Source organism: Haemaphysalis longicornis, unplaced genomic scaffold, assembly GCF_048455015.1.
Source record: "Haemaphysalis longicornis isolate Haplotype H1 unplaced genomic scaffold, Haemaphysalis longicornis Haplotype H1 scaffold_7, whole genome shotgun sequence".
In the NCBI taxonomy this organism is placed as follows: domain Eukaryota; kingdom Metazoa; phylum Arthropoda; class Arachnida; order Ixodida; family Ixodidae; genus Haemaphysalis; species Haemaphysalis longicornis.
In genome coordinates this window covers 115,102,488-115,129,754 of record NW_027526422.1, presented here as the reverse complement: position 1 = coordinate 115,129,754, position 27,267 = coordinate 115,102,488, and the positions used below count along the sequence as shown (strand labels likewise).

At 43.1% G+C, this 27,267-nt stretch overlaps 1 protein-coding gene across 1 annotated transcript; it reads right to left on the bottom strand.

The window, feature by feature from the left end:
- Positions 1 to 3,592: 3,592 nt before the first annotated feature.
- LOC144144911 (acid-sensing ion channel 4-A-like) lies at positions 3,593 to 26,518 on the bottom strand. Its single transcript, XM_077676410.1, has 7 exons — positions 26,466 to 26,518; positions 16,068 to 16,182; positions 12,791 to 12,872; positions 9,133 to 9,178; positions 5,303 to 5,331; positions 4,270 to 4,342; positions 3,593 to 3,830 (listed from the first exon to the last, which is right to left on the bottom strand). Exons 2-7 carry the CDS (start codon positions 16,168 to 16,170, stop codon positions 3,630 to 3,632), a joined length of 534 nt encoding a protein of 177 aa, XP_077532536.1. The 5' UTR covers positions 16,171 to 16,182; positions 26,466 to 26,518; the 3' UTR covers positions 3,593 to 3,629.
- Between the last annotated feature and the right edge of the window lie 749 nt (positions 26,519 to 27,267).

The window sequence follows — 27,267 nt, the reverse complement described above, 5'->3', positions numbered from 1 at the left end:
GAGCTGCAACGATACGAATCTGCAATAACCACAACAATGAACAACGCAACAAAAGGGAGGCTAGACTAAAATGTACCCGTGGCGCGCAAATTTTGCGGTGAAATTATGACATGAAGGTGGCAGTTGCTCCAACAGTACTTCCAAGCACGAAGCGTACAAACCTGCTCCAGGTACCTTTCAACATATGGACTCAGAAGTGATTCAGAAGTGCCGCTGAACAGTGTCAAGCAAAAAGAAAGACCGGGCTTGAGAATCTAAGTGGCGGCTTTGTACACTTGTGCGCCAAAAAAAGGAACAGACTGCAGTGTACGTATACGGACGTAGGTAGCTTATCCGATGAGGCCAGCTGAACTCCCAAAACATCCAATGCCGGAAGGGTTGTCACTAGCCACATACTTAAGGAACAAATAAAGGCCGTTGCACTTATCAGGCTTTCTACGTCATGAAATTGTTCCGGAGACGAAAGCCTGAACCTGCTAAGCGCCGGTGTGACGGCGCTATTCGGGGTGAGATATTTAAAGGGGCCGTGCAGACAAAACACAAGTTTGGTTCATTCGAAAGATTGCCTCGTTAGAACTATACTGACACCACTTCTAACGTAAACTTCGTTCATATAAACTGTATAATAAGAAAAAAATCACATTACGATTACTATACTTCCTAATACGAAATTTATGCGCATATAATCTGCCGTATTCTCGGTCACGGCGCACACCTTCTGCGTCTCAGGAAGCGATCTTGTGGTCAGCGTACGCACCGCGGCGCGCGTTACTCTGCCGTCACTGTAACGGCCACCCTTTTCAAAGGGAACCACTTCATCTTTGAAGTGGTTCCCTTTGAAGTGGTTCATCTTCGAAGTTGCAAAAGTGTGATAGGTAGGGCGATCCTCGGCGGCGTTGCACAGCGAAAGTGTGAGGGGCAGGCAGTGAGACTTACTGAGCCATGGAGATGCGCTGGGAGATCACGCCTTAGCAGCGCGCGCCGCCCTCCCCCACACACTTTCGTCAATAGCTGCTCCTCCGTTTTTTTTTTCTGCCTGGGGTGCCTCGTTCGCTCGCTCGGTTACGCGGACACCGCTGCCTTCGCCTTCGCCGCCGCTGCCGCGTGCACAGCACTTTAGGGCACAGCACTTTGGCGCTGGGCACCAAAGTGCTGTGCCCTAAAAGGGGAAGCCATGTGGCTCACTAGCTCATTACCCGCACTAGAACCTATGACGTCACATGCACAGCTGTGCGATTGGCTGAGGCCGGAAATAGCAAACTAAAGTTAGGCAGTTCTTATAAGCTTGCGGAACGATCTATTCTAGCTTAGATGTAATACAAATTCTTTTTATAACAGCGAGAATGGTGGGGTAAACAATGGAAGTTACGAAAGTGCACGTAAAAATAGAAGTACCAGTGCGCACTGGTGTTGGTACTGCTCGCCCTATGCTTGTTATCGCTGCTCAGCAGTCCGGCGCTTTGGGGTTGTCTCACACGACGCTAGCCGATTGGCATAAATGACATTGTCTTACGTGACCCTGTTTGTTAAGCGTATTCCATGTTTCAAGAAATGATGACCACCTACCGTAACAAAAACAAGCCAGGTGCAAATAAGGTCCAAAACAAAGCAAAGGCGGACAGCGGTACTTCGCAGTATGGTGGCGCCGTCTAGAAGAACTGACGGTAAACAAGGCGGTTGAAGTCCGCTCCAGACTAAGATGCGCACTAACATTTGCTTGAAGGCTACGTCATCGCAGACGTCACAAAACACGATTTGGCGGCCAATCAAAATTTGAACTTAGGTTCAGTTTATTTAAATGCAAATTCAATTTAAATTCAATTCAATAATTTTTCAGCGAATAAAGCATTGTTTGCTTCCGTGCAAGCGCTGGGGTACACAAAACACCAAATCTTTCGCATAAAACAAACTTGTATTTTGTCTGCATGACCACTATAATTAAGTGGCGCGCCCCAGCTAGCGACGACAGCTCTTTGACTCAAGCCGCTGTGGTATGCTACACTCTGGCTGAACGTGGCTGAAGTTTAGCTCTTAGAACTTGTGAGTTTGATATGTGAGCGCATTAGAAAGCACTCTTACGTAGTTTCTATTGCAAAGCTTGTACTCGGAGCCCTAGAAAATAACAATCGCGCTCTGTCCCCCCACGAATGCAGTTTCAACAAGTCGGAGAAACGTAGTCAATTCTGACTAGCCCCCGATTTGAATGGTCAGCTCTGTAAAATAGTGATTTAAACAGTGCTCGCGGGATTATTTTGCAAACCTTCAAAATAGGCTCAACAGAACAGCTCCAAATGCTCGCGCAGAGGCATTGTGTGCGTGCGATTGCATTGAAGAGCAAGAAAAACAAACAACTGGCTCTTTTTATTTCGCTGTCTACAAACATTTGTGGCGGGCTTATTGTTTATCTTGCGTTCAACGCTTCTTCGAATTCACCTTACGTCACAAAGGTTAAAGTTATAACTGAATACATCTGAAAACAATACTTAATAGGCATCTTTTTGTTATCATCAACGTTTTTCGATAAGTTAAGAATACTTCATAATTTTTTCAACTTTTCGTAGCAACCCAACATCGATGTTTGTATGCCCTACTAGGATATTGTGATTGGAAGAATGTTAGTGGTTAACGCATGTAAGGTGGTCGAGGCGATGGACAGCCCGTGTTATCCCGCGAATGAAGTTATTTAGTGCGAGTACACATTAAGAGGGGAACATGTTACGAAGAGTACTGGTGAGAGCACACGGGTAAGGGTACACTTATGAGTGAATGCGGATGAGTATAAGTACAAATGAGTGAGAGCACAGACGCTCACGAGTAAATGCTATTACCGGTAAGTATAAAGTATTAGCACAATGGAGTACGAATATAAATTTGAGTGAGCAGACATGAGCAGGAGTAAACGGGAGCATGAGTGAGTACAGGTGAGTATATGTACAAATGAGTACTGGAACAGATAAACATGAGTACGTGGGACTCAAGGTAAGCATGAGTGCGCGTGAGTACGTATCTCTCAGTGAGCGTATTTAAGTGTGATGTGAGTAGAGTCCACGTCAGTACGACTAAGCAAGGATGAGTATTAGGACATGTAAGGTAAAGAACATCTGTACAAGCACACAAATGAGTACACTTTTGATGATTATGTGATGAGTGAGCACGAGTAAATCTGAGTCCATATGGGTGTAATAGGCCGTAGCTTTATTGAGCATACCGTGAATGAACGAACAGTGCGTGAGTGTTTTTATTTTTGTGAGCACTGAGCTCTAAATAACCTTATTAAGTTTAGGTGAAATGCCCGCCTGAAAGCAAAACCAGCAACATAAGGCTACCTGTACTAACCCAATCTATCATTCTGGCTGTAAAAATGCAAAAAAAACACGAAACGGTGCGCCAGAAAAGAAAAATAAACACAACCCTTGTGCAATTGCAGTGCGAATGAGACATTTTATTTAGCGCAGAGAACAGTTACAGAACAGTCGGCAATGAAGATTTGAACAAATTTTGTATCATGTAAAATTATTGTACAAGATGTGCACTAAAACAAAAAAACAAGCGTGCAACACTCCCAGCTTTTACAAAGTCCTATGCACACGCAAGGAACAGCAATAAATGCTTTCTAATGCTCGTATCTTTTAGCCACTGTCGAAATAAGCTTGCTCTGTGCGCCGCAATGCAGTAGCAAGGCGACGCGTTGCGCGCGCGTTGTGTCGAAGCTTAGCTTTCAGCTGGAGCGCTCCGGTCACGATGATATCCAGAACTTGGAAGAGCACGAAGAACGACAGGCCGAGATACATGCCATTGATGCCGCCCACGTTGCTTAAGACTCCGGTGTCCTGCGTAAGCGTCACATCACAACGCTCGAGATACACGGGGTGCTGAGAAAATCACAGGGCTTGGCACAGCAGTCCTCGATAAATCAGGCACACAGCTCTTGTACCAAAACACAACAAACATACATACATTGCTTCCATTCTAATTCTGCTACTCGATTCAATGAACGCTCAGCAATCACGCAGCCCCAGGCACCCATGCAAAGAGATAGAGACAAATTTTTCACCAAACGTTTGTGAAACCAAAGCATTGCTGTCGCAAATGTTGGTTTTCTCTTGCATAGACTTAGATTTATGTTGAACTGCCTTACTGAAATGGCCGTTCTTTCTCCACTATGCTGACCTGCTTCCTTGCTTGATTACTGACAGGAGCTGCTCTAGGTGATTATTATTATTGTTACCGATATTATTCACTTGTACCATGACGAAGCCTATAACTCACATCGTACTTGGGAACGGACCGCACGTGGTCATAGGTGAGAGAATCGAAGTATAGAACGAGGCGGGCCTGTGGCCTGGAAAGAAAGAAACCAGTATGAAGTTGCCGCAATTAGAGTCCCCAAAGTTCGTGCGCATCCGCCATGCACCCATTTTCTGAGGTTCGGTCACCTGCAGGTAGACCGAGATCACAGAAGGTACAACACTGCGAAATTAAATTTACCTCGCGAAAAATATACAATCAGATTATCGCTTACTATATGCGGGTTTTGTTTCAAAGACGATTTCGCTGTAAAGAAAAACTTAAGCAATTTTTAGCCTTGTACCTAAATTGTGTTCTACAGTGATAAATTAGCGTAGTTTTCAGTAATCCGGATTTCCTAAACAGCGGGGACAATTGTCACACCCGGCTTTCAATAATTTTGCTTCCTTAGAAAACAGGTCGTCCGTGTGCACCATTCGAACGAGCGAGCTCGTGCTCCCCCAGTGCCCTTTGACAATGATACTTTTCGCACGGTAACTGCTATTAAGCACGTCAAAAAAGCGCCTTCTGCATTCAAGTTTTCACTGTTGAGCAGTGCTAGCAAGAAATCTCTATCCCATTGCCCATGCTCTCACTAAACAAGTTGCCTTATGCCTAGAACAGAAGCTCTAAAAATAAGGCGATAAGTAAAATGCTTCTCTGCCCTTTTCGCGGTTTCCGCTTACAGCAATCATTATCATCATCATCATCATCATCATCATCATCATCATCATCATCATCACCATCATCCTAATCCCGCACACTCACCTGATGTTTAGAGGTTTACCTACGCCTATGCACGTTACCCATGCGATACGGAATTCTTTGGCAATAATGCACTCGGGACCTCTTATTATGAACGTCGGTGTGGCCACGTTGAATAGAATAAAGTCAGGGTACTTAGTATTTTTTTGCGAATTTTTTTTCAAAAAACAATTGATATCACGTTACGCTTGTGATATCAATTTATATTACAAGGGTTGAAACACTCAATTTAGCATTTTTTGAGTCATACCCTTCTTTCTTGCTTGGCCCAGTTTCTTCCTGCAAAAAAGTTGAGAGAAATAAGCTTCCACCTAAAATCAAAGGCAGTAACATAGCGAGCTTTTGTCACGCAGTGACACGAATCAGAGATTTTTATGGTATTGCTACCGTGGAAACTAAATAAACCTAACATCTCGTGGATGACAGCCAGTACACAATGGGCTAGCAACGCAAAATGTTTCTTTGTGTATCAACAATATTGCAGACAGCCACTGAAACATTTTAAACCTGTGAGGATAACTACGCCAAGAAACAACCTAATTCGGTTCACAACAAACTGCTGCACATTGATCCATACGAAATGACAATAAATGGTCGATGTTATTCTGGGGATTATCTCATCAACGTCAATGCAATACATTTTACTCGGGACGTGGTTAATAAAATAATAAGTGGCGTGCCAGGAGTTGCCTCTCATCTGGGAAAACCTGTCGGGTACATTATTCAACACTTGTCCAGTACACAACAAAGCCCGCTGGACGTCCTTGACGGAAAAAATAAAATACATTATTTTGCAGGTGCATTCCCAAATTAGTAACTGCGAACGTGGCTAGAAAGAATTCTAGAGGCTTTTATGGGTACTTCGGTAGGTGTGCTATTACACAGTAAAAAAAAATCTACCTCAGCGAGTTGTTTAATTCTAGAGGCTTTTATGGGTACTTCGGTAGGTGTGCTATTACACAGTAAAAAAAAAATCAACTTCAGCGAGTTGTTTGCACATTGCATAGCCCTTGCTCCACTTAAAGCAAAAAAAAGAATAATGGGCGCAGTTAATGTGATTCCGAAATAAAAGAAGGATCATCACTCTTGAAGTCTTAATTGACGTCAAGAGTCATGATTAGACTTGGAAAATGCGATCACTTCTCGCACAGAGGAGCACGTAGGTTTTTAGATGCGACGCTCAGAGCATCTCTTGTCGGCGGCCCTGTCCTTCCTGCGTGCGTCCGTTGTTGTCCGCGTGCGTCCGTTGTTGTCCGCAGCCACTCTCCCCCTCTCCTCTCCGATAGCGAACACTCTCTCGCGAGGGGCATTGGATTGGATTTTATTGGCTTGGCTTGGCTTGTCTTGACTTGACTTGACTTGGATTGGATTAGATTTGGATTGGATTAAAGTGGATTTTGTTGGATTGTGTTGCGTCATAGCTGCGGCACTCTCTCTCTCCGCGGTCTCCTCTCCTTCGGGCGCGCTGCGCATATAACCGGTGTGCCGCTCTCCGGCGGCCTTTCGGTCGACGGTTGCTCTCCGCTTGCGCTTGAACCCCCTCAGCGTCGCATCACACCAGGGTTCCCGCGAGGGGAGGTGGGCGTAATTTTTTTACAGCATCGCTGCTATAAGATAGGTTCCTACCAAAACTGCGTGCGTCGACAGAGTGTGTAGAAAAACTTCGCTTCTGAAAAATCTAATCGTCCAGTAAACCAACTTCTCTACGCAGTTCTTCGCAGCGTTGTATTTCTCAATCCAATGTAGGTACGTCTAAAATACGTACTCTGAAACAGTCCACTACGGAGACCCTATCATCACTGCTACTTCATTTATTTGTCATAAATAGCTCACAATAAAAGAGGTCATTACACGGCCGTCTACGGACGGAATATGGTTACAGGTAATAGCCGTACCTCTCGTTTTGCCGGAACTATAAAAAAATCAGATGAGGATTAGCCGCTACTACGTCTCTAACCTTACGCTGGGTTTCATCTCCTCGTCCTGTCTGGTTCTTTTCTTTGTGTTCTTGCAATGGCGCGCTGTTCCTAAACCATGTTGTCATACCAACTCACCCAATTAATTTCCATCCTTCTGGAGTTTCATCTACTGTTTATAATTACGTAGTTGTCAGTGAAGTTGTAAAATTTCTGAAATTTGAGCCTTGTGTCAATACTTGGGTTTCCACGGAGGGAAACGACAGCCCCATTTGTTTATTTATCACGTTGCCAACACAGCAATTGCTGGCATTACAAGGGGAGGGAGAAATTCTACAAGAAAACACCGTGTGAAAGTTGTACAAAGCAAAAAAAAAACAATGACTGAAGAAACAGAAATAGTTATACAACAGTGAGCAATGACAGCCAACAAAATTGAATTGAAGTATGGTATCTGCAGACATGAGACGAAATATTCACTCTGCGTAAAAGACGCCTCCCGCTGACTTAGCTTATTCCAGTCCGATATGAACCTCTAAAAAAAACAGGGAAGCTTGCACTCGTGTGCAAGACTTGAATGGCGAAGCTGTTGTAGGTGAGCATTGCTGGACACTCAGTTAAGTGCGAGTATCCTTGGTTATTTGCATAATTGCGGTGTTAGTAATCGTATGCCTCGAAGAAGTCTCGAAGTAGACTTCCACCAGTTAACTGGCGAAGCTTGAACTTAATCGAGCAAGGCTTGAACCATAGCAAAGCTGCAGGATTCATTCATACGTGAGCACTGAAGAACACATTCACCCACATTTGTACAAGCTTGAAATTGTTTATTTACACGTTTCATCGTTTCGTTGCACTGTGCTAGTAGTAGAGTCAGATGCAACGATATCGTCGTGTTCCTTGTGCCAAGCATTACATGCGTGGTAGCGCTTGTCGGCAGCGCTGGACTTTTTATTTTGCTAAACCCATTGTGCGTGCCGGGGACTCGGAGGTCACCACGAGGCACCCGCTCACGAGCGCTCGGCATTGCTCACTCCTTGTGCTTTTTGCCAGTTTTTTTTTTGCTAAAGCCACTGAGTGTGCCGAGAACGCTCGGCGGTCGCCTGGAGGCACGCGATCACGAGCGCTCCGCATTTTCTTGGTATTTTTTCCTGCAACGGCAAACTTACGGCTTGTACAACAGCTCCACTGTTAAAAAGAGCTTGCAAACAGGTTTTTTCTTCGTGAAATTTATTCTACTTTAAGTGAATGTTCTGTTGTGGGTGAAATGTATTCTGGCTTTTGTAAGTAATGGCCGCGGTTTTTTCCTGTTTTGGATTAAAAGATGCCATAAAAATGCTTCAATCGGAGCACTTTTCCGCGGTAATGCAAAGAGTGCCATCCCAGAGCATTTTTTTACGGCAGACACACTGAAATTTCTGGTATGGTTATTGCAAACAAATCGAACAGGGAAATTATGAACCTTCTCTGTCCGGTCTATAGTGTCTGTGAGCGTAGAAGGACATGTTGGACGAGTGTTCAAGTATAGGGCGGATGTAAGTTTTATATAACGGTCCTTTTATGTTTAACGGAAATAATTAACAATGCATTGCAGAAAACCTGAACCGCATGATGCTTTGGGCGGCTACTATGACTGCAGGAAAGGCTAGAAGTAAAAAAAAAAACACCGAGGTATTTATGCTCATGTATAAAGGCAATATGTTTATTATAACAAAATATAGGTATGAAAATGTTTTTGTGAAACACATACCAACACTTTTGTCGAAATAAATACTCATGCCCCATTTCAAGCATTATTAAGAAAGCCCATTATAATCATGTGTTGTAAAAACTCCCAGTCATCTTCATTTCTAACAACTATGTACCGAACACAATCACCAGCGAAGTGTCAACCGGACGGTGTAATAGCGGCAGCCACATCATTCATATGAATAAAAAAAGCAGCGGGCCCAGAATGGAGCCCTGTGGTGCCCCTGAAGTGACATGTCTGGTCGCTAGAATAAAACTCCTTCCAAGTTTCATTCAGAAAATTTAATTAGGAAGTATGCTCTGTTAAAAATTGAAAAAAAAAAATATTTTGTTTCGCGCACTTCTTGCAATGCACAAAGCTTCGGTCGTCATCCTTTTTCAAAGAATGAAGGGAACAAACTTTCCCACGCGTGCTTACCTCTCTCAGGGTTGCTAGCGTCACATCTCGGTTGTACATGAGGTCGCTGCGAGGAACAGGGAACTTTTTTAGTGTCTGCTTGGCGGTCACGCCGCTGAAGCTAGCAACAAGGCCTTCACAATAATTAAAGCTGACTAGAAGCAGGTTAACAGTCTCTACCTGTACAAGCTGTATTACGTGAAAACGGTCATAATGTAAATTTTGAGAAAACGGCAGTGTTCAGAAAGAAAATAAACATAGTTTTAAAACTGGGAATAAATGAATGAATAAACATCGTTTTAAAACTGGGAATAAATGAATTCCGGACTCGGTGAGCTTGACTGAATTCTACATACTGATAGAATATGCAGTAATTAGCTTTTTTGTAATATATTTTGGACCGTCGGCATTAGAATACGTTACGTTTTTTTCTGAAAGCTGAACAGATGGTGATTTTATTTTTTACAGCGGTAAGGCCTCCGTTGATTGCCTTATAATTTTAAGCAGGCCTTTTTTAGGCCTTTACTAAGCAGACCGCTTTTCGAAGTAGAGAACCTTGTGCATTGTTCTTTTGACAGGTCTTTTATGCATTTAGTTTTGATATTTTGGTTTGCCACGAGTATATTTACAGAATTTACAGGTACTTTACAGAATGGGTTTTGCGAATTTAGGTTCTTAACATTGAAGACCACAATGATTTCCCTAACCAATAAATTCCAAATCTACTTTTATCCCCTTCCATTTATTTCCCCTTTTCGCCTTTTCCCCACCAGGTATCCCAACTATGTCTCATTAGAGCAAATAAATAAATAAATAAATAAATAAATAAATAAATAAATAAATAAATAAATAAATAAATAAATAAATAAATAAATAAATAAATAAATAAATAAATAAATAAATAAATAAATAAATAAATAAATAAACTATACTGTGCTTTGCAATAGAAGGCGTTGGCAGTCTCCAAACTTTAACTAAGGCTGGCAGATATATATATATAGTGCTACATTGTATGGCTCTTTTGTACTATCGTTTGATGGAGGCGCACGTAGTCTGAAATAATGCGGTATGTAGAGCGTAATTTACTTTTAAAAACTCACTCCGACTGCCAACAATGAACATGTGAGGTGTTCGGGCGAGGTTTTCTACAAGGTGTTCGGCCGAAGTAACTGAAAACTGCCTTTGAACCGACTTATAAATTAACCGACTATATAAATCGTTATTCACGTAAATCTTCTTGGTATATGCTCCATTGGCACCGATAACTAAGTTGAATGATTGCCAATCAGATATTGTGGACTGCATTTATGTTGCACTGTTTGCTTTTCTGTTATCAGTTTGGTTTATTGGTAGCGTTCGGAATATTTTACACCCCTCAAAGATATATAACCACGAAACGAGGCCTTGCAGATATTTACGTAATTTTAATAAGCTTGTAAGGCTGTGAAAGTCACCGCGGAATGGGAAATGCGGCTACGTTTTTAAAAATTTAGTTTCGGTTGTATTTTGTCCCTAATCTACAACTCCTCTTTCGAGCTGTGTAGGGCATCTATCATTTTCGACCCTGATACACAACTGGAGCTTGTGGCCGAGCGAAGGCAGCCAGCCGAAGTAAAGGAAATCCGGACTAAATATGCTTTTGGCCGAGCGAGACCCGTAACACAAGCCTCTGCTCGATAAATAGTAACTTTTCCTCTCTCTTTTTGAACACTTGTAACCTATTTAGGACTTCTTAAGGTGCGTTTGGGGGAATGCTTAGAAAAAGCAGCGAAAGTGCATCTATCGTAAGTTTTTATGAGCTACAAGCAAAGGAGATTTACTGTTTGTCCAAGCCATGCGTCAGTACACATTTCTGACATTCAGAGTCATTGGTTATGTCTGCCCGCACTCAGTTCAGCTGTTGGGATATTTGGCTAGTTCTGTTTTCAGTTGGCAGATGGCATATCAATGAAGGAAAAAATTTGATTAAAGTGCATCATGAGCTGGACGTTCGCAGATTCCGAATATAGCAGCAGGTGCTGTTCATGAATTTTTGCATGCGGGCGTGTTTCTGTGCATGTGTGTCATTGATTGAGGGAGTGAGTACGAGACTGCTTCTAGTTAAGGTACCCCTAATGAAAAACCGACTTACGTATGGGAAAAATGGTGGCAAGTGAGCTGGTACACACAGTTTGCGTGCATTGTTTGGTTATCCCTTTGACCCTAGAAATATCAGTATATCACTGAATTACAACATACCCACTAGCGATTGCAATGTTGTTTTAGTTTTGGAACTAACGGCGAACTGATTAGCAAGGCACGGCAATAAACTTTAAGATATTTTGTTGTTGTCCTATCCTCCTGTCTTCCCCTTTCTTTTCAAGGACACTCCAGGTACAATGTTTCTAGGAGCAAGCGTCCTGTATATCATTGACAGCCTCCCAAAACTTGACTGTAATGTATTAAAAGTTCAGAGATTTAGCTGCGTCTCCTTTTTTCTTGGATAGTTTTTAATGGCACACAGGGAAACGAAAGCACGTTCTGCTTTTCTGTAAGTAGAGGAGGAGAAGAAATAAATGTTTATTTCACGAACGCTGGTGCTACTTTTAGGGCTCCCGCCCGGTGGGGATCGTCCCTAGTCCGGGATGTCCTGGTCTTGGCTGGCAGTCCAGCCCTGTTCACCAGCATGTGCTGGGTTCCAGGGCCCGGACTTTTCAGGCAGCCCCCCCACTGTTCGTAAGAAGGGGAAGGGTTGGGTGGTAGGCGTGGGGTTTGTCCGCACTCCCATACTTGGGGGTATAGGGTGCCGGGCAATGGACAGAAATTACAGGTGGCCGGGTACATTGCGGGCTAGATGGTGCGAAGAAGGGTGCGATGAGGATAGGAGTTTGTATTCTTCTCAGGCTGGTGGCTTCTTATCTCGATAACTGGGGATGTGGAGCCGGGAATATTCTTATGCTTTGGCGATAGTGGGATAGAATATCTCCATATTTTGCGAGAAATTTACTTAAAAACCAATAGAAGTTTAATCAGCCTGCGCTTTTTGCACAAGGAATGGATTATTTTGACGGTAGGCAGATAGTGCATAAGTAACAGAAGATAACAGATGTGGCGCATTACAAATGAACATTTTTGGCAAAGCGTACGTAACATCGAAGACCTTCTTACGTCTTTTTAAGAAATACGATTTTTAAGATGGCGAAGAACGCACATTGCATGTATCCTCGTGACTGTTTCGTCTTTTCCAGGACACTACCATTCCGTTTTTTTTTCAGGACTTTACACGAACAGAATTATAAGAAGCAACCGGAACCTTGGCTCCAGGTACACTAACAGAGACGAGTAAACATTACGTATACTGGCAACGAACAAATTAAATAGCGCGGGACTTTGGCTTTAGCTCATCGTTTGCCATGACGTTCGAAGAATCGTTCCGATAGGCCTTGATTGCTCTTCACTGTGGCGGAGGGCAGTTGATTCGATATGGGATGCTAGAGAAAAATGCAGGTTTCGCGTGACACTGGAACGACAGTATTACATGGTGAATGTTGTAAAATGCGCTTTCGTACTACTTATATCTGCCAGAAATTTATCTTTTTGTAACACTGACAGTGTCTCTTTTGCTTGGCCCTTACCGAAGCTAAAAAAGTGTAAAAAAAACAAAAAGAAGAAGCCATTATACGCTTATCTATATGCTCACCTGCAAGCACGCTGACATTCGCATTCTTCTTCAAGTTTTATACTCGTTTCGTTGGCAAAAACTTGCGCAGTGCATGTCACGTCTGCAATAAAAGGCAATGAACCAACTGCAACCTTCTTTGAATATTGCCAGAAATAGGAGTCACATTTTGAGCGCTGTCGTTTCATATATACGATCACTCAGGTGTTCAGACACATACATGATAGTTGTTTATCAGCCAGGACCACCTGTTTGGCCAGCAGTAGAAACAAGTTCATTGGATAGGCTCCGAGCGTGTGGCGGCCATTCGTAACGGTGCGATGTTTGCACCCAAGCTTACAATATATTACTGGAAGAAATGTGAAAGATCTGCAACAAAACAATTTCACGCCGTTTCAGTGGTGTAACCGATGCCGTTGAGTTGTTTAGCGAGGGGAGAAAATTACTGTGAATGAAAACATACAGGCCCCTTGCATGTTGCAGCTGGTGAGACGCCCATCCCGTCATCTGAACACCTCAATGCTTAGTTGCACAACGAAAAAAATCACTAGCGTCATGGCATCAGCAAATACCTCGCGAAAGTGAAGTTGGCCTTGTTAGCTTGGTCTTTTGCCATGGGGCACCTACTTGGTGCTCTGCATCCCTGGAAGCGTTGACATAAACTAAAATTTTGGGAGTTTCTTTCAGTCCAAAAGGCTGATAACTTAGGTTGGCATAGAAATTATATCCTATATATGTTTCAGTGTTTAACAATTTTAGTCATGCTAACTATACAGTTTCAGACTAATTATAATAGAGAGAAATGTGCCGCTACTGTCTTGCCCAGCCGTGCTTCAGCGAACGAGCCGTAATCTACAGGTTATGCACGCTCCACTAAAGCCTGACGTTGGGTTAGTTGGGTACGCATTATGTTTGAAAAAAAAAGGGTGGAAAAGTTGGACGAGTTAGAAGACAACCACAAGCGCTGTGTGGTTCTTTTACTTCGTCCAATGTTTCCACACCGTTTTTCAAGAATAGTATTAGTACTAGTACGAAAGTTTTATTAAGACATGAAGTAGGAGTGGTTCCATAGTCCGCGAATCCAAGTGATGACTGGGCGAACGATGCCCTAGATGCCAGGCGGCATCTTAGGGAACAGCAGGGGCAAGGGAAAGGTGGGAGGTCGGGGTTATGTGCAGACTCTAATAAGAAGTAGGTTAGTGCGCCTGGCTTAGAGCCGAAAGTGCATTAGACGGGAATTTGATTGGAAAACATGCGGTGCAAACGAATTGGATGAAATAATGTATTAGTATGCGACGAAAGTGGTTTCTTCTGATTTGTAGAGCTTGAAGTGAGGTTGGGGGAAATATTATCTGTCAAGTAGATACTATTGTGTAATTTTCCGATTTATAACCAACGGTGTGGCCTACGCTTGTCCTTCTGGGCCCTGGGAGGAGAGTTCGCAGGTTTGCTGGTGGGCAAACTTATTGTCCGGCAATGCACAGTGGGAAGGTGTCCAAATGGTGGAGGGGACTGTTCCTTTGGGCTGATGTTGCGAGAGGAAGTGGAAAATCGGTCGGTCCACCCGCTCCACCTCATCCCCCGCCAGTATAGGCTCCGCACGCAGCTTGGGAGTCGGTTAAGATGGGTGAGGTCTTGGTGTGGATGAGTGCGAGTGCGAGTGCAATAGCCAGTTATTCAGCAATTTGCGTGGGTGTTTTGTCAATTGCAGTACTGGTGATAAGGGATGATTTGGTGGAGAACAGTGCAACTTTGTGCTGCCCGCCTGGATACGAGGTAGCGTCTGTATACACGACGTCCGGACGGTTCCCACATGCTCCCGTGGGCTTAGCTTGTCCTTGGCGCGCGCGACTCGCCAATGAGCTCACTATTTGCCGGTGGCTGCAGAAAAAAGCAGCAATACTGTTGTAAAAGTATAATTAGCATTATTATACACTTTTCTATCATAGTTATATTGGAAAAGTTCAGCTTTGGGACATTAATTGGCTAGGTATAATTTAGAAGCATAATGCAGGGCGAACAAAACATATCCCCATATTTTTGTTGCTTCTTGCTTCAAGAGCGAAATGAAGCCTTGGGGTTAGGAGATGAACGCTGCTAGGTGTTGTGGTGATGCCGACGACGACACGAAATTGCAGGGACAAGTCTCTGTGTATAGTAGTGTGAAACTTTATGAAGCTAACAGCGTGTTTTTAACCAGCGCCCCCGAGCTAACCCGTGTTGATTTCCCCCATCGGTTACTGTCCTGTTGCTGTTTGAGTGGAAAAATTACGCTATTCTGCATTTCAACAACGACCATTTGGAGCTCCAAGCCCCCCAGAAGTGTGTGAATTGCCAGTTGATTTTGTCACCATCAGCTACTTGTCGAGTGTGGGAAAGTAACTGGCTGGTGGCTACCGTTTGTTGTTTTATTGAAGCGAAGCTGTAGTGCCCTTACTGATGCCGCTGTGGGCCAGTACGCCCTGCAGGAAAGCCAACTTTCTTAGACGATGATGATGAATGATTGTGAGTGAAGTGAAAGAAAAAAAAAAAACGCTTCCCGTGGCCGGAATCGAACCACGGTCCCTCGCGCTATGAAGCCGATTTCTATTCGATGGCTCCATTTCCCCATGGTCAAAGCGAAAGCCAAGCAGCAGGTATCGATTCGCGCTGCACACCCCAAACCCAAACGTTAGGTCTACGGAGTGCCCCCTCTGCACCCTCCACCCCTCCCACCCCCCGAGAGTTGCTGTGGGTATTCTAGAAAAGAGGTGCGTTCCTTCAGGGTAGCACATACTCGGAGTGTGTGATTGGCCAACCAAAGAATCCATCACAACAAAGGTTCGTGTTTATTCAACCATTGTCGTCGCCAGACGGAAGGGTGCATGATTTCTTTGTGTTCATTCTAAGGTTTGACTAATTAAAGTCTGTTTCAAAACAGTGATCATTGTTAATCCAACGCTATGTAATTCCTCACTGAGCCAAGCTATGTCTTGTCTTCTTGGCTTCCTTACAAGAATGGTGATTGGGCGGTACCTTCTTATGGCCGGTACTGCAAGGGTCGCGTGGCGCGAAGGAAAGTATATTTGTGCAGAACTCTTGTAAAGGCGACATGATTCATTTTTTTGCATAGGTTACATTCCAAAAGTAATTGCGGCCTCGGCAAAAATTACGAAAGCTGAAGGTAACGCGGCGTCTTTTCATGGCCGGCTGATAGGGGAAGATTTGTATGCATGTTTGAAATGCTGCGAATGACCGCTAAGCGTTTCTGACTGCGGTAGGCTTCCTGGAAGCGCCAAAAAATGTGTGCCAAACTTACCGTCATCTCCACAGGTCCTATGCCTCTCTGTCAATCGTTGAAGAGTAGGTAGCAGCGCCGATACGCATTTGCATTTGCGCGCGATGTTCACCTGCAGGCACATGTTTAGGCAGTCCTGCAACGATCAGCACAAAAAACGCAAAAATATAAAAACTGGACGAATAATGAAACAGCAACTCTAAGCACAACTGCGAGGTTTAGGTACGCGAGATGTGAACTTAGGAAATTAGTGTTTTGTCGCCGCCATCAGCCTAACAGGCATGCAGGTCATATTTTGCCGTTTCCAATTGCAGCAATGCCTATAGGAGTAGCGCGCCATTCACGGTCTACCAAGGCGCTTTGAGAACGCATCGTTTTCTGCTCTCGGGCTGCCTTACCTTGTGATTTGGAGTCCACGGCTGCCCCTAACTATTATTTTTCTCCTCAACGAAGCTGCAAATTAGCGACTCTCCGCTTAGCGTAGAAACGTAGTGCTTACAAACTATGACACAAAGAAATATCTAGTGGTGACACTTGTACAGCTTTACTGTAAACAGGCATCGCAGCAACACATAGCCCAATTCCACGTTTCGGATAAAAAAAAACAGAGAAAAGTGCAGCTTGCTTCTCTGATTCTGTTTGGCATGTTTGAATAATTGCTTGTTTCCTAGCTCACCTGGTTGCTGTCTTTCTTAGTTTTAAAGCTCATGTTCCCTTTTTATGCTCTCGACAGTGTTTAGAGGAAAAGTTCTGCTGCGATTTTATCTAGGTGCACAGGCGCTCGTCCATCATGTCCAAGCGGGCGTCATAAATAGACCGCGTGTAAGTTCTACTCATTTTAGAAGTAAGCACTTCAGAAGAACAGCGTGCTTGGCGTACGTTTTCCCGGCCTCGATAAATTGTACGAGCGACGTGAACTCATGGTTAAAGAAGTGCCTGGTGCTTTGCTCCCTCCGCATTAAGGCATCCCCGTGTTTTAGATTCACCACAATGCACTGAAGTGCCTTGTGCCGATTTCCCGCTCTCCAACCCTCGTTAATTTCTGATCGTTCTTGTCAAAGACGTAGCGAAAGCCCGTACACTTACCAAAGCTAACAGCTTGATGGCACACCTCTCCGACTCATTTTTTAATAATTCTTTCAGTGGTCATTGACCTTGAATGATATGGTGACTTTGTCATCTTCTTCAACTCCTTATGCTCAACTCTTTCCACAGTTATGACACTTTGGGGAGGCTGAAAATCGCACCAAGAACCAGCTATCGTGCGCGAAGTTGGCTGTTTGCAGCGTAAAGGCGTTATCATTCAAATGCATCATTGATCTCACCGTACTGACTCGATTTCTGCTCAGGACTATGACAACGTTGAAGCGAATGTTTTGAGCAAAGTGAAGCTTGAAATATAAAGATTTTACGACTTCCGAATATATTTGTTTCAACAATAAACTCTCTCTTCTTTTAATGGCTGTATTAACAACGTCTGCTAAGAAATGTTCTCAACTACGCCATCATCACAATGACTTGGACATGGTAGCTCGAACATAACTTATCGGGTGAGTCTGTGACTGCTTAGTGAAGACCATGTGAAGACGTGAAATTGGACAGATATGCCTCTTCCACAAACTGTGTTATCACTTCCATCTCCGCACTTCCCTCCTGCTCACACCATCCCGTTAGTCACACCGTCTGTTCCAGTCAAGGAGCATCCAACGACTGCATGGTTCAGCAAACGCATTCAATATGTCATTCCTACCACGTTGCATTCAAGAATGGAACAAGCTTCCAGATTCTGTTGTTCGTGAACGCAGTCCGGCCAAATTCAAAGAATTATTGTTGCCTCACCTTAGCTTTTAATTTCATCTTATTCCCACGACTTTCCCACTGGTGCCCTTTCTATTTTTGCTTATTTTGTTGCATAAAGTTTCTAATAAACTGTACATGTCTCGAACCGTATTTCTGCCAGTGCCACTATGTACTACGGCGAGTCTAGCCCCCCCCCCCCCCTTATGTAATACCCAACGGGGTCTTTAAGGGTTGAATAAATGACGATGATGTGTACTGAAATAATTTGCCCTTTCTGCCTCATGACGTTTCCATTCTTCGCGAGTTTTCTTCTACATGCTCGCCTCATTTGCCCGCTCTCTGTTTTGTTGTCATATCGTTCATCTGCTTTCTGGTGTATTTAAACGGAACATAAAGTCCAAGTACAAGTCTAGTTCATTAAAATGACTGATTTTACGGAATAAAATTTACATAAATTTTATCGACAACTTCGAATAAATAATGGATATATTAAAGAAAGAACGTGAAGCACAAGGCGACTCCGTAGCCACATTCAGACAACTTTTCTATGACGACACCGAACATCGTTTTTGCGATTGCTGGCGGTCGACCGGAATTATCGGGAAGACACATGACTGGACGATTGTAGTGGGGAATCTAGTTGTCTTTGACTGCGTTACTTGAATGCCAACGCCTAGACCCCACAATCAAGTTAACAATAAATCTTCTGGCTACCATCTCAGGCACACAATACGGCACACTCCAAAAGTAAGAACGAACTATGGTGAGCAATCTTTCCTGTACCAGTCAACTGAAATATTAAATAAATTTGGAGAAAAATTAAACTTCGACGCCAGTGAACTTATGTTTAAAAAACAGGTCAAAGAAGTGTTACTTAAGCAAAACGCTCGCAATACTGACATATAATAATGGTTTGAAGTATATGTCTACATGTTCCCCTATAGGTAGAAATTAAAAACAATTACAAACAAAAATATATTAATACGTAATTGTGACATAGCAGTGTAATTGATGAAAGTTCATGCGTACGAATTACTGCGTTTATGTGTACATTGTGATCCCTAGTGAATTTGAGACCTATGCTTTGTATAATACATAAGAAATGTAGTAATGACTTTGCTTTGTGCTATTTCTCTATTACGATTGTGCCATCATGCTTAAATTTGTGAACAGACGTGTTGTTATGTACGCTGTAAATCGGGTGGCTGAGGCCTCTGTCAGGCCACGTTCGCCTTTAGTCTCAGCCTCCCCTTGGTTTTTGCCAAGAAATAAAAAATTAAATCAAAAGTTAACACACTGACAACTGTTCTAGTGCTGGCCCATGTGATGACCCCGCACACCTCTCCTAATCTATCAAGAAATTACCCACTATTACAGGACTAAAAAAAACACTTCCAAGCCCTCATGCATCACCTCGCAAAACTGAAGGAATCACGCTGAGACAAATTCAAACAGGCACTTTCGTACACCCCGTAAGAAGCATTTATTGTTTCCGACAGAGTACGCAGCCGAATGCAAATTCTATCCCTACGTGAGTACAAGGAACTTCTTCAGTTCTATACCTTGTGTTTTACAGTGCCACAGTGCCAGTTGTAAATTTTACGTGTTGACTCGGTGGACGGTTAGCGTATGATTCCGACAAAAAAACTGTAAAAGTCTTCAGTAAGGCTAATGTTCTCGATTATTTAAACTCTGAACTCGACAATTTCGCCGATAACGATGTCAACTTCCTGTGGGACACGTTTCGAGCCGTTTGACATTTTTGCATTGATACTTTATTCCAGTGAAAACGAAAAGGTGCGCCGCTCAAACCCATGGATCAATCGCGATGTCATTAATTTAGTACACAAGATCAAAATGTTAAAAAAAAACGGAGGGTGAACAATTCGTTATCCAGAACTCTCCGTCAAACACTTGTGTCTAAAATTTGTGCGAGTAAGTGATTTTTCTATTCCACCACCATGTATAATTTTATTAAAACTAATCCTTCAAAATTTTGATGTCACCGGAATGCGAGAGGACGGCGACACCAATAACATAGAAATAGGAAATCAAACTATAACCGGTAAACAGGTGATTGCTACTGAATTTAAATGTTTCTTTCAATCCGTTTATTCTGATTCAGTGCCTTGTCGTGACATTGGAGAGATACGTAATGCAACCGAACTGAACTCTGACTTTATCAGTTATGAAGGGATGGTTGCAATGTTACTTAATCTTAAATTGATATCCTATTTTTGCCCTGATAAGATTTCAAACTTGATTCTCTATCAGTATGCTGAATCTATAGCTAAATTTGTCGTTGTATAGTGCGCCTATCTTTTTCTGAAGGTGGTGTCCCCGCTAAGTGGCGTATTGCACGTACAGTCCCTATCTTTAAAGCTGGCGATCGAGCCATGACTACTAACTATAGCCCTGTTTCAATTCTCAATTCATGCAGAAAACTCATGAAGCATATTATTTCAACTATTTGGTCGACTTTTTAAATTACCGCAATATTTTAACACTCTTCCAGTACGGTTTCCGTGAGGGCCTATCTACTACTACTCAACTCGTTTCTATTGTTCATACCTTTTCTTCAGTTCTTGACAAGTCCAGCCACGCTGACGCAATATTTTTAGATCTAAGCAAAGCATTCGACAGGGTTTCACATTCAGGCCTTCTTTATAAACGTAATACAACTTAATGTTCCGCATCTTCTAATAAAGTGGATTGCCTCATATCCTGAACATAGAAAACAATTTGTTGATCTAGGTGGTCACGTTTCAGATCTTGGATCAGTTAACTCTGGGGTGCCTCAAGGAAGTATCCTGGGGCCTTAATTATTTCAGGTATATATAAACGACATAACTTCTTGCGTCCACGAAAGCATTGGTATTCGTTTATTTGCGGAAGATTGTCTTTTGTACAGAGCCGTTGAATTAACTGATGACTAAATTACCCTCAACAACAGTCTGAATTCAATGTATAATTGGTGCGACATTTGGGGAATGAAGCATTAACTAAACCAAAACAGCGTACATGCGCATAACTAATAAAAATGCCCCCTTATGTTAAATTACTCAGTAAAGGGAGTCAAAATTTCTCACACCAATAGCTTTAAATAGCTTGTCCTAACGTTTACAAATAATCTAACCTGGTCAATGCATATCGACGAAATTTGTGCATCAACATGGCGTAAACTCGACCTCTTACGGCCCTGACTGAAAAACTGCTCCTCCCATGTTAAACGTCTTGCATATAACACGCTAATCAGGCCTCGCCTAGAATGCGCGTGTATCGTTTTTGAGACCCGTACACTAAAAACGACAGTAACAAATTTTAACCAATTTAGAGGCTGGCCGTACGGTTCATATATAATCATTACCGCCGACATGATTCGCCAACCACTTAAAAAAAAAAACATCATGACGTTACAGAGCCACCGAAAAGCAACAAGGCTAACATTTTTTTATCAGCTCTTGAACCGTAAACTTGCACTCGACCCCGTGCCTTATCTGTACCTTTTTTCCCACGGACCCACGAGAAACTTTCACCCTCTCAAATTTAACTCGGTTATTGCACGCACAAACAAATTAAAACATTCCTTCTTCCCGCGCACCGTAAGTGGTAATGCCTTACCGGCCGAAACGTTTTTAGCAAGAGTGTAGTATTGGGCGAGTTGGTGATTCATCTTAACAATACAGAGAAACAAAGACTAAAACTGTGTGCCTCAGCTTTAGTCTTTGTTTCTGTTGCGCTGTATTGTGTTCAGAACGTCTTAGCAAATAATGTTTCTCAGTTGTTTAACCAGCTCGTAGAATAAAATGTAACGTTGCCAATATCCCGTTATTGGTTTTATATATCTAGTTGTGTAAAATCTGTGTTACTTTGTATGATCATTGCTCCTTTGCGCCGCTTCTTTTTTTTTGGTGTGTGCTGCCTCGTTCCCTACCTCCTTATGAGCAATATACATGAAATATGAACTGATACGCACGTTCTTGTTCTCCTGTGCTTTCTTCCATTGTTCATTGCTTAATTACTCTTGCTTTCTATTTTAACTTCTTTTTTGCCTTCCTCTTTTTCTTGTTTACATCTGGTTTACTACATTGATGTATAAACAAACCACGCCTGCTTGGGCCACCCAAGGCCTGCAGTATTGTATAAATAAATAAATAAATAAATAAATAAATAAATAAATAAATAAATAAATAAATAAATAAATAAATAAATAAATAAATAAATAAATAAATAAATAAATAGAACCGATTGGGTACGCTCCGCCATATCATTGTGGACTCCAAGGAAAACCCCGACCTGCAACCCCTTCCAAATGCCCTTTCCCCTGAGCAGTGGGAGATACTGCTGTCTAGCGGTCGTCTGGAGGACCAAGCACTCTTTGTAGCCCGGGCTACGGCAGCGCGGCCAACACATGGCTTTCTGAACTCAGGATCCAATCCTACCTGTACAGCTCCAGAAATGTTTCATTGCTCTCTCCCTTCTGTCCACAAGACGTCTCTGTAGCGAAAAATTTGGAAGTTGTTCAACACTTCTTGCGTTTTTGGAGTTATAAAACGTCTTTCGCGGCTAAAATGGAGCTGAGTGAGGTACTGAAGCTAAGTTGTGTCACATTAAACAAAGCACATTTTGTTTTTACCGCGCTTTTAAATTTACATGCTATAAGTACGGGCATCTCCATCTTGCGCCAGTTATTCTCATCATCTGGCGTGTTTGTGGACGTTCTCGTCTCCAGCAGGGGAGTGGAATTCAACATCTCAGACTCCACCACGTCAAGTGAGATTTGAAGTGGGAGTCGCTCTGTTCTTTTGGTAAAAACTCACTGTGGCATCAGCAGCTACTTTTTTAAACATAAAATACTCAAAGACAAATAAATGGACTTGAGGAAAAAGATAACGGCATGTCCTGCGGCTGCTCCTGTTGTTAGAAAAGTTATTGACGGCAACTACCGGTGATATAATTTGCAACCACACCTCATTACACCAAATATTAGAACACACCAAAAAATATTAGACGGTTCATTCCCTTTGAATACCGTCAAAGTGTATGGAGTGGCCGTTTTAAAAGAAATAATAATTTTTCCGAGAGACAGACTTCCCGGAACGCCGGAAATCTGAAAGGACATTTCAGTCTCCTTCTCTGTTTTCGAGCTGCTCGAACCAAACCACAGCAAACATTTGCCAAAAGAGGAGCTGAAGACGATAAATATGACAACACTAACGTTTTAAACTTTAAATGGCGACTTTTCTAAGCGTTACTGGTTTCTAAATGAAATGATTCTACTGGGGAACTAAGGGAGCATTTCCGCGTCCATTTTGCTTGAGAAGAAATTTAAGCTTAACAATATCAACTTCGTAGAGTCGCTTTAGTTGCTGCGAAAATGAATTTAAATTTCGAAGGCGTGAATGCAGAAACTACATGCGATTGCAGCAACGCACTCTAACTGGGCTTACACTTCCCGTTTCCAGCGATGCACTGAGCAAAAACATGTCGCGCATGTCAACAAGAATTGCATACCTCGCGCGTGTATAAACCGTACGGTCTCTCCATGAGGTGACACAGTAGCCGAGGCCAGGACGTCCGACAGGGATTGGCGTAAGGAGGCGGAAGGCCAGTCTGCACCATCTGTGAGAATTCGTCAATCATAAGAGACTTAGCAGGTTAAGAATACGCAGCAGCGACCATGAATTGGTATTTTCTTAAAGAGGTTTGTAACTTGAGATTGAAATGTGGCTGTTGGTGTTTCAAAAACTCGTGAATGCCACAAATCCCAAAACTCAGTGCATATCAGAGAACACGCCTTTGTAGCTAACAAGATTTTCCTCGGCCACTTTCTCGGTAATCAAAATGAGCGCTCATATCTGCTCGCGCTATGAGAAGTTTTGTTGTTGCTCGTTGAGGGGCCAGATCTTTTGGCATAAACTTGAAAGGTACCAACCATGTCCCATGCTTTACGAGGCTAACAACGTCGGAAAACCGGGAAGCGTGCGGTAAATACGCCTTGTTTGCATGATACGCGTTGAGTGAAAGGCCACCCCGAGAAAAGCAAAAGATGCCGTTTTGTTAAACATAGGTAAATTGTGGCATCGCGATGGAATACGACAACCTTGTCCAAGGTTGAATGCGAGGTACGTAACGAGTTTGCACGATTGGTTTGTTCCTTTTTAAAGTAAAAATGAAGTTCGTGTACGTGCACTGTTTTCACGACACGATGAAACGGCGATGCAGCAAAGGGCTGACGCGAGTCCGTGTCGGTACTCATCATGGAGCTCGCACGCGGATCGTTCGCAGAAGCAGAAATAATTCGTTGCCTTTACCGACGGGCAGGTTGAGCTACAGTTTCTTGGCGCTCAAAGGTAGCAAAAACAGACAAACCAGAGACGTATGCGCTATATATAAAAGCATGAAGCATACACCACGCGATGAACCAGGGAGAGAATTTGTGCCTACGTTAAAATCTACGGGAACTTAGCAGAATTAACCCCCCGAAATGTCTGCGATCTGTGACACTTCTTAAAGACCTTCAACCTGTGTGACTTTTGCACAGCTCAATGAAAGGCAAAGAAAGTGCCGTTGCTATATCAGGTTCTTAATGTTACAGCCTCCAACCGGTTTATCGTGCTCCAAAAATTCGGACTTGCTGGATATTCGAAACTTTTCTGAGGCTTTTCGTATACATTTCTCCCATAGGAGTAATGTATACGAACAACGAATATGTTCAATTCAAGCCACAAGTTCAATTTTGTGGACGAAATTTTCGGCGACAGAACCACAGTGAGACTCCAGTACGACGCCATTTTGAGTCCTAAGCTGCCTGGCTAGCTTCAGATTGGTAGCATCAGATTGGATTGGTATTGGCTTGACAAACTTTGTCAAGTCAGTCCCCATCCATCCAAACAAACTTGGAGGCTATTATTTTGCATGTAGACTGCGGCGGAAGCAACTTCGAAAGCCAAAAACGGGTTTTAGGTGCCAAGTTTTTTTAGACACCACTTTTTTTAGGAACCAGGTTACGCTGACTGATGAGCAATATCAGCTCGTTTGTCCTGAACCGCTCACAGCTTCTTCAGTCCTAATTTTTGAAATAAATTTCGTTTTTGCGACCCATGGATTTTTCGGGCGGCTCTTTATTCGAACTATTTTTTCTTCCCCTACAGGTCCGAAAAACCGGTCGGCTACTGTACTCTCAGTCCAAATAACCGTGTCACCACCACACTAAAACTGTACCCGGCAAGGAGTGAAATATTCACTGCACACGACAGGGCCTACACTACGCCTCTTCGCGAATGGAATGCGCATAAACCCTCCTCTTTGATTCATTTTCCCTGTCTTTTGCGTCTGCAAATGACGCTGCTTAGATATCTTCTCATGCACGCCGGCAGGATAAAAAAAGGAGGAGCCGCAGCCATCTCTCCATATTTGCGGGGAATACGCGTTTGAATTTCGCGGTATAAAAAAACCGTAGCGCCGTTTTGTCATGCTCATCATGCTTGTGGACAGGCGTGGTGGTTGAACACAAAAGCGTTTTGCCAGACGAAAGCTTTAAATGGGCTATTCAGGGAAAAAGCGGCACCGGCGTCCGAACAGAAAAATTGATCATCTGGAGGCGTTCGATATCACCTGTCTTACGACGCGAGCTCGAGCAAAAAAGCTGGCGTCCGGCATCGGCGTCCCTGGGAGCAAAGCGGCCCCTTTACAAGACGTTCCGTTATATTCCCTAGAAATTTCGGTAGTCTAGCGTCAGGGCCAGTTTCGCATTACAGCGGTGTGTCACCGCAGTGATAAAAGCGCGCGAGAAACCGCACACCGGCCGACCATGGCGCCCTGTCAATGCACCATGCAACGCACTCATCGCGCTTGCCTTCGAGTCATCCTTAAGAATAACAGTGCTGTTTTTAAAAAAAACTCATTCATAAATTATTTGTTTGGACACTTTTCCTCGCCCGAGTTAGTTTCTTAGAAATTAGAAGTGGAGAATTAGAGTTCTCTTCTTGTACATCGCTTTTAGCTGTGGTCGTCTGCGCTCTGGAGGTGAGCAGACAATCCGAGTCGTCAACAGCCCTTTTCACAGTTTAAAAATTCCTGAATAAATTTTTTGAGATAAAAAAAAAGGATGCAAACAAGTGATATTGCCAAGGAAAAATATCAAAGGAACTATTAGGCTTTCAGAAAAAAAAAATCTTAGTAGCGTGAAGAGCCAGTTTACTAAGGGGGCGTTGCAGTCGACCGGCGTGCTGTCGGCCCGAGGCTTTCATCACCAAAAGGACCCCACTGAAAGTCTCGGATGGGAGACTAGCCAAATTTTGAAGGAACTATAGTTCCACAGGACGAGGTCAGTTAAGCTTGGAAGCACCGGCAGGTGGTCGTCCCTGCGGTCATACCGCAGAAGAAGTTAGGGGAATAACAAGCAGCGAAATTCACCATCGTAGTGAACTGTCCCCTTACACAGCGCATTTTCACCTGTAAACACCTCAGCCTGCGTAGCCATTTTTCTTACAGAAAACGGTGATTCTTTATTGCCACTTTCAGAATCCGGATTTATTCGGGCGGGTGTGTTGCTAGATATTTTAAGTTTTCTGGACACATTTGTTCAGTGTTAAATTTCGGCGAGCCGTCACTTACCAGATTAAGCCCCACGTACGTTGTGTATCCCGGCGTGATGTATATGGCATCGCTGCAAATAGAGGACCTACGATAGAAAAGTTTTAAGCACAATCTCATAACTTATTTTTGTCAACTCCTTCAAACATTTAATGAGATAGAAGAAAACTTTACCAGGTGAACTTGTTTTTTTTATGGCACTATGAGATCTTTGTATTCAATATATCAACTCCACTATTATTTAAAACCACAAAAGGGTCCACCGGCACGTTCTGCAAACAAAACCGTCTGCCGCTATGCTGCCAGATCAGGCTGTACATAATCTATTATTTCTGATAAGCCATCAGGTTTGCCCACTCTAAAAGGTGTGTATTGAAGGAGAGAAATTCAGGACAAAGAATACGAGCTGAGACAGAAACCCAAACAAAATCTGCTGTAGAGTACAAAACTCACTGGTATGCTTTTTAGGAACACCAGGTGAAGCATTGTATACTTGCTAACCCAAATGCCATTTCGGCATTTTATTCTAAACTCAGAAAGTAAGAAAAATGAGCGAAATTGGATTCCAAGTGCGTTTAAAAAATGTTTTGAGCTCTTCTGTTCTCATCGTTTCAACTTGCTCACCTTGTACCATGGGCGTGAACCATGACAATGAATCCAGCCTGGTAGGAAGTTGGCAGGTACTCGTGGAGTTCAGGGTTCAAAGTCATCACAAGGCCTGCATTCCGAAAAATTCACGCAGCTCAAGGCAACTTGTAGTTCAACCTTCGCAAACAAATTTGCTACCCAATCACTTCAGCCATAAAAACACCCGGTGCATAGT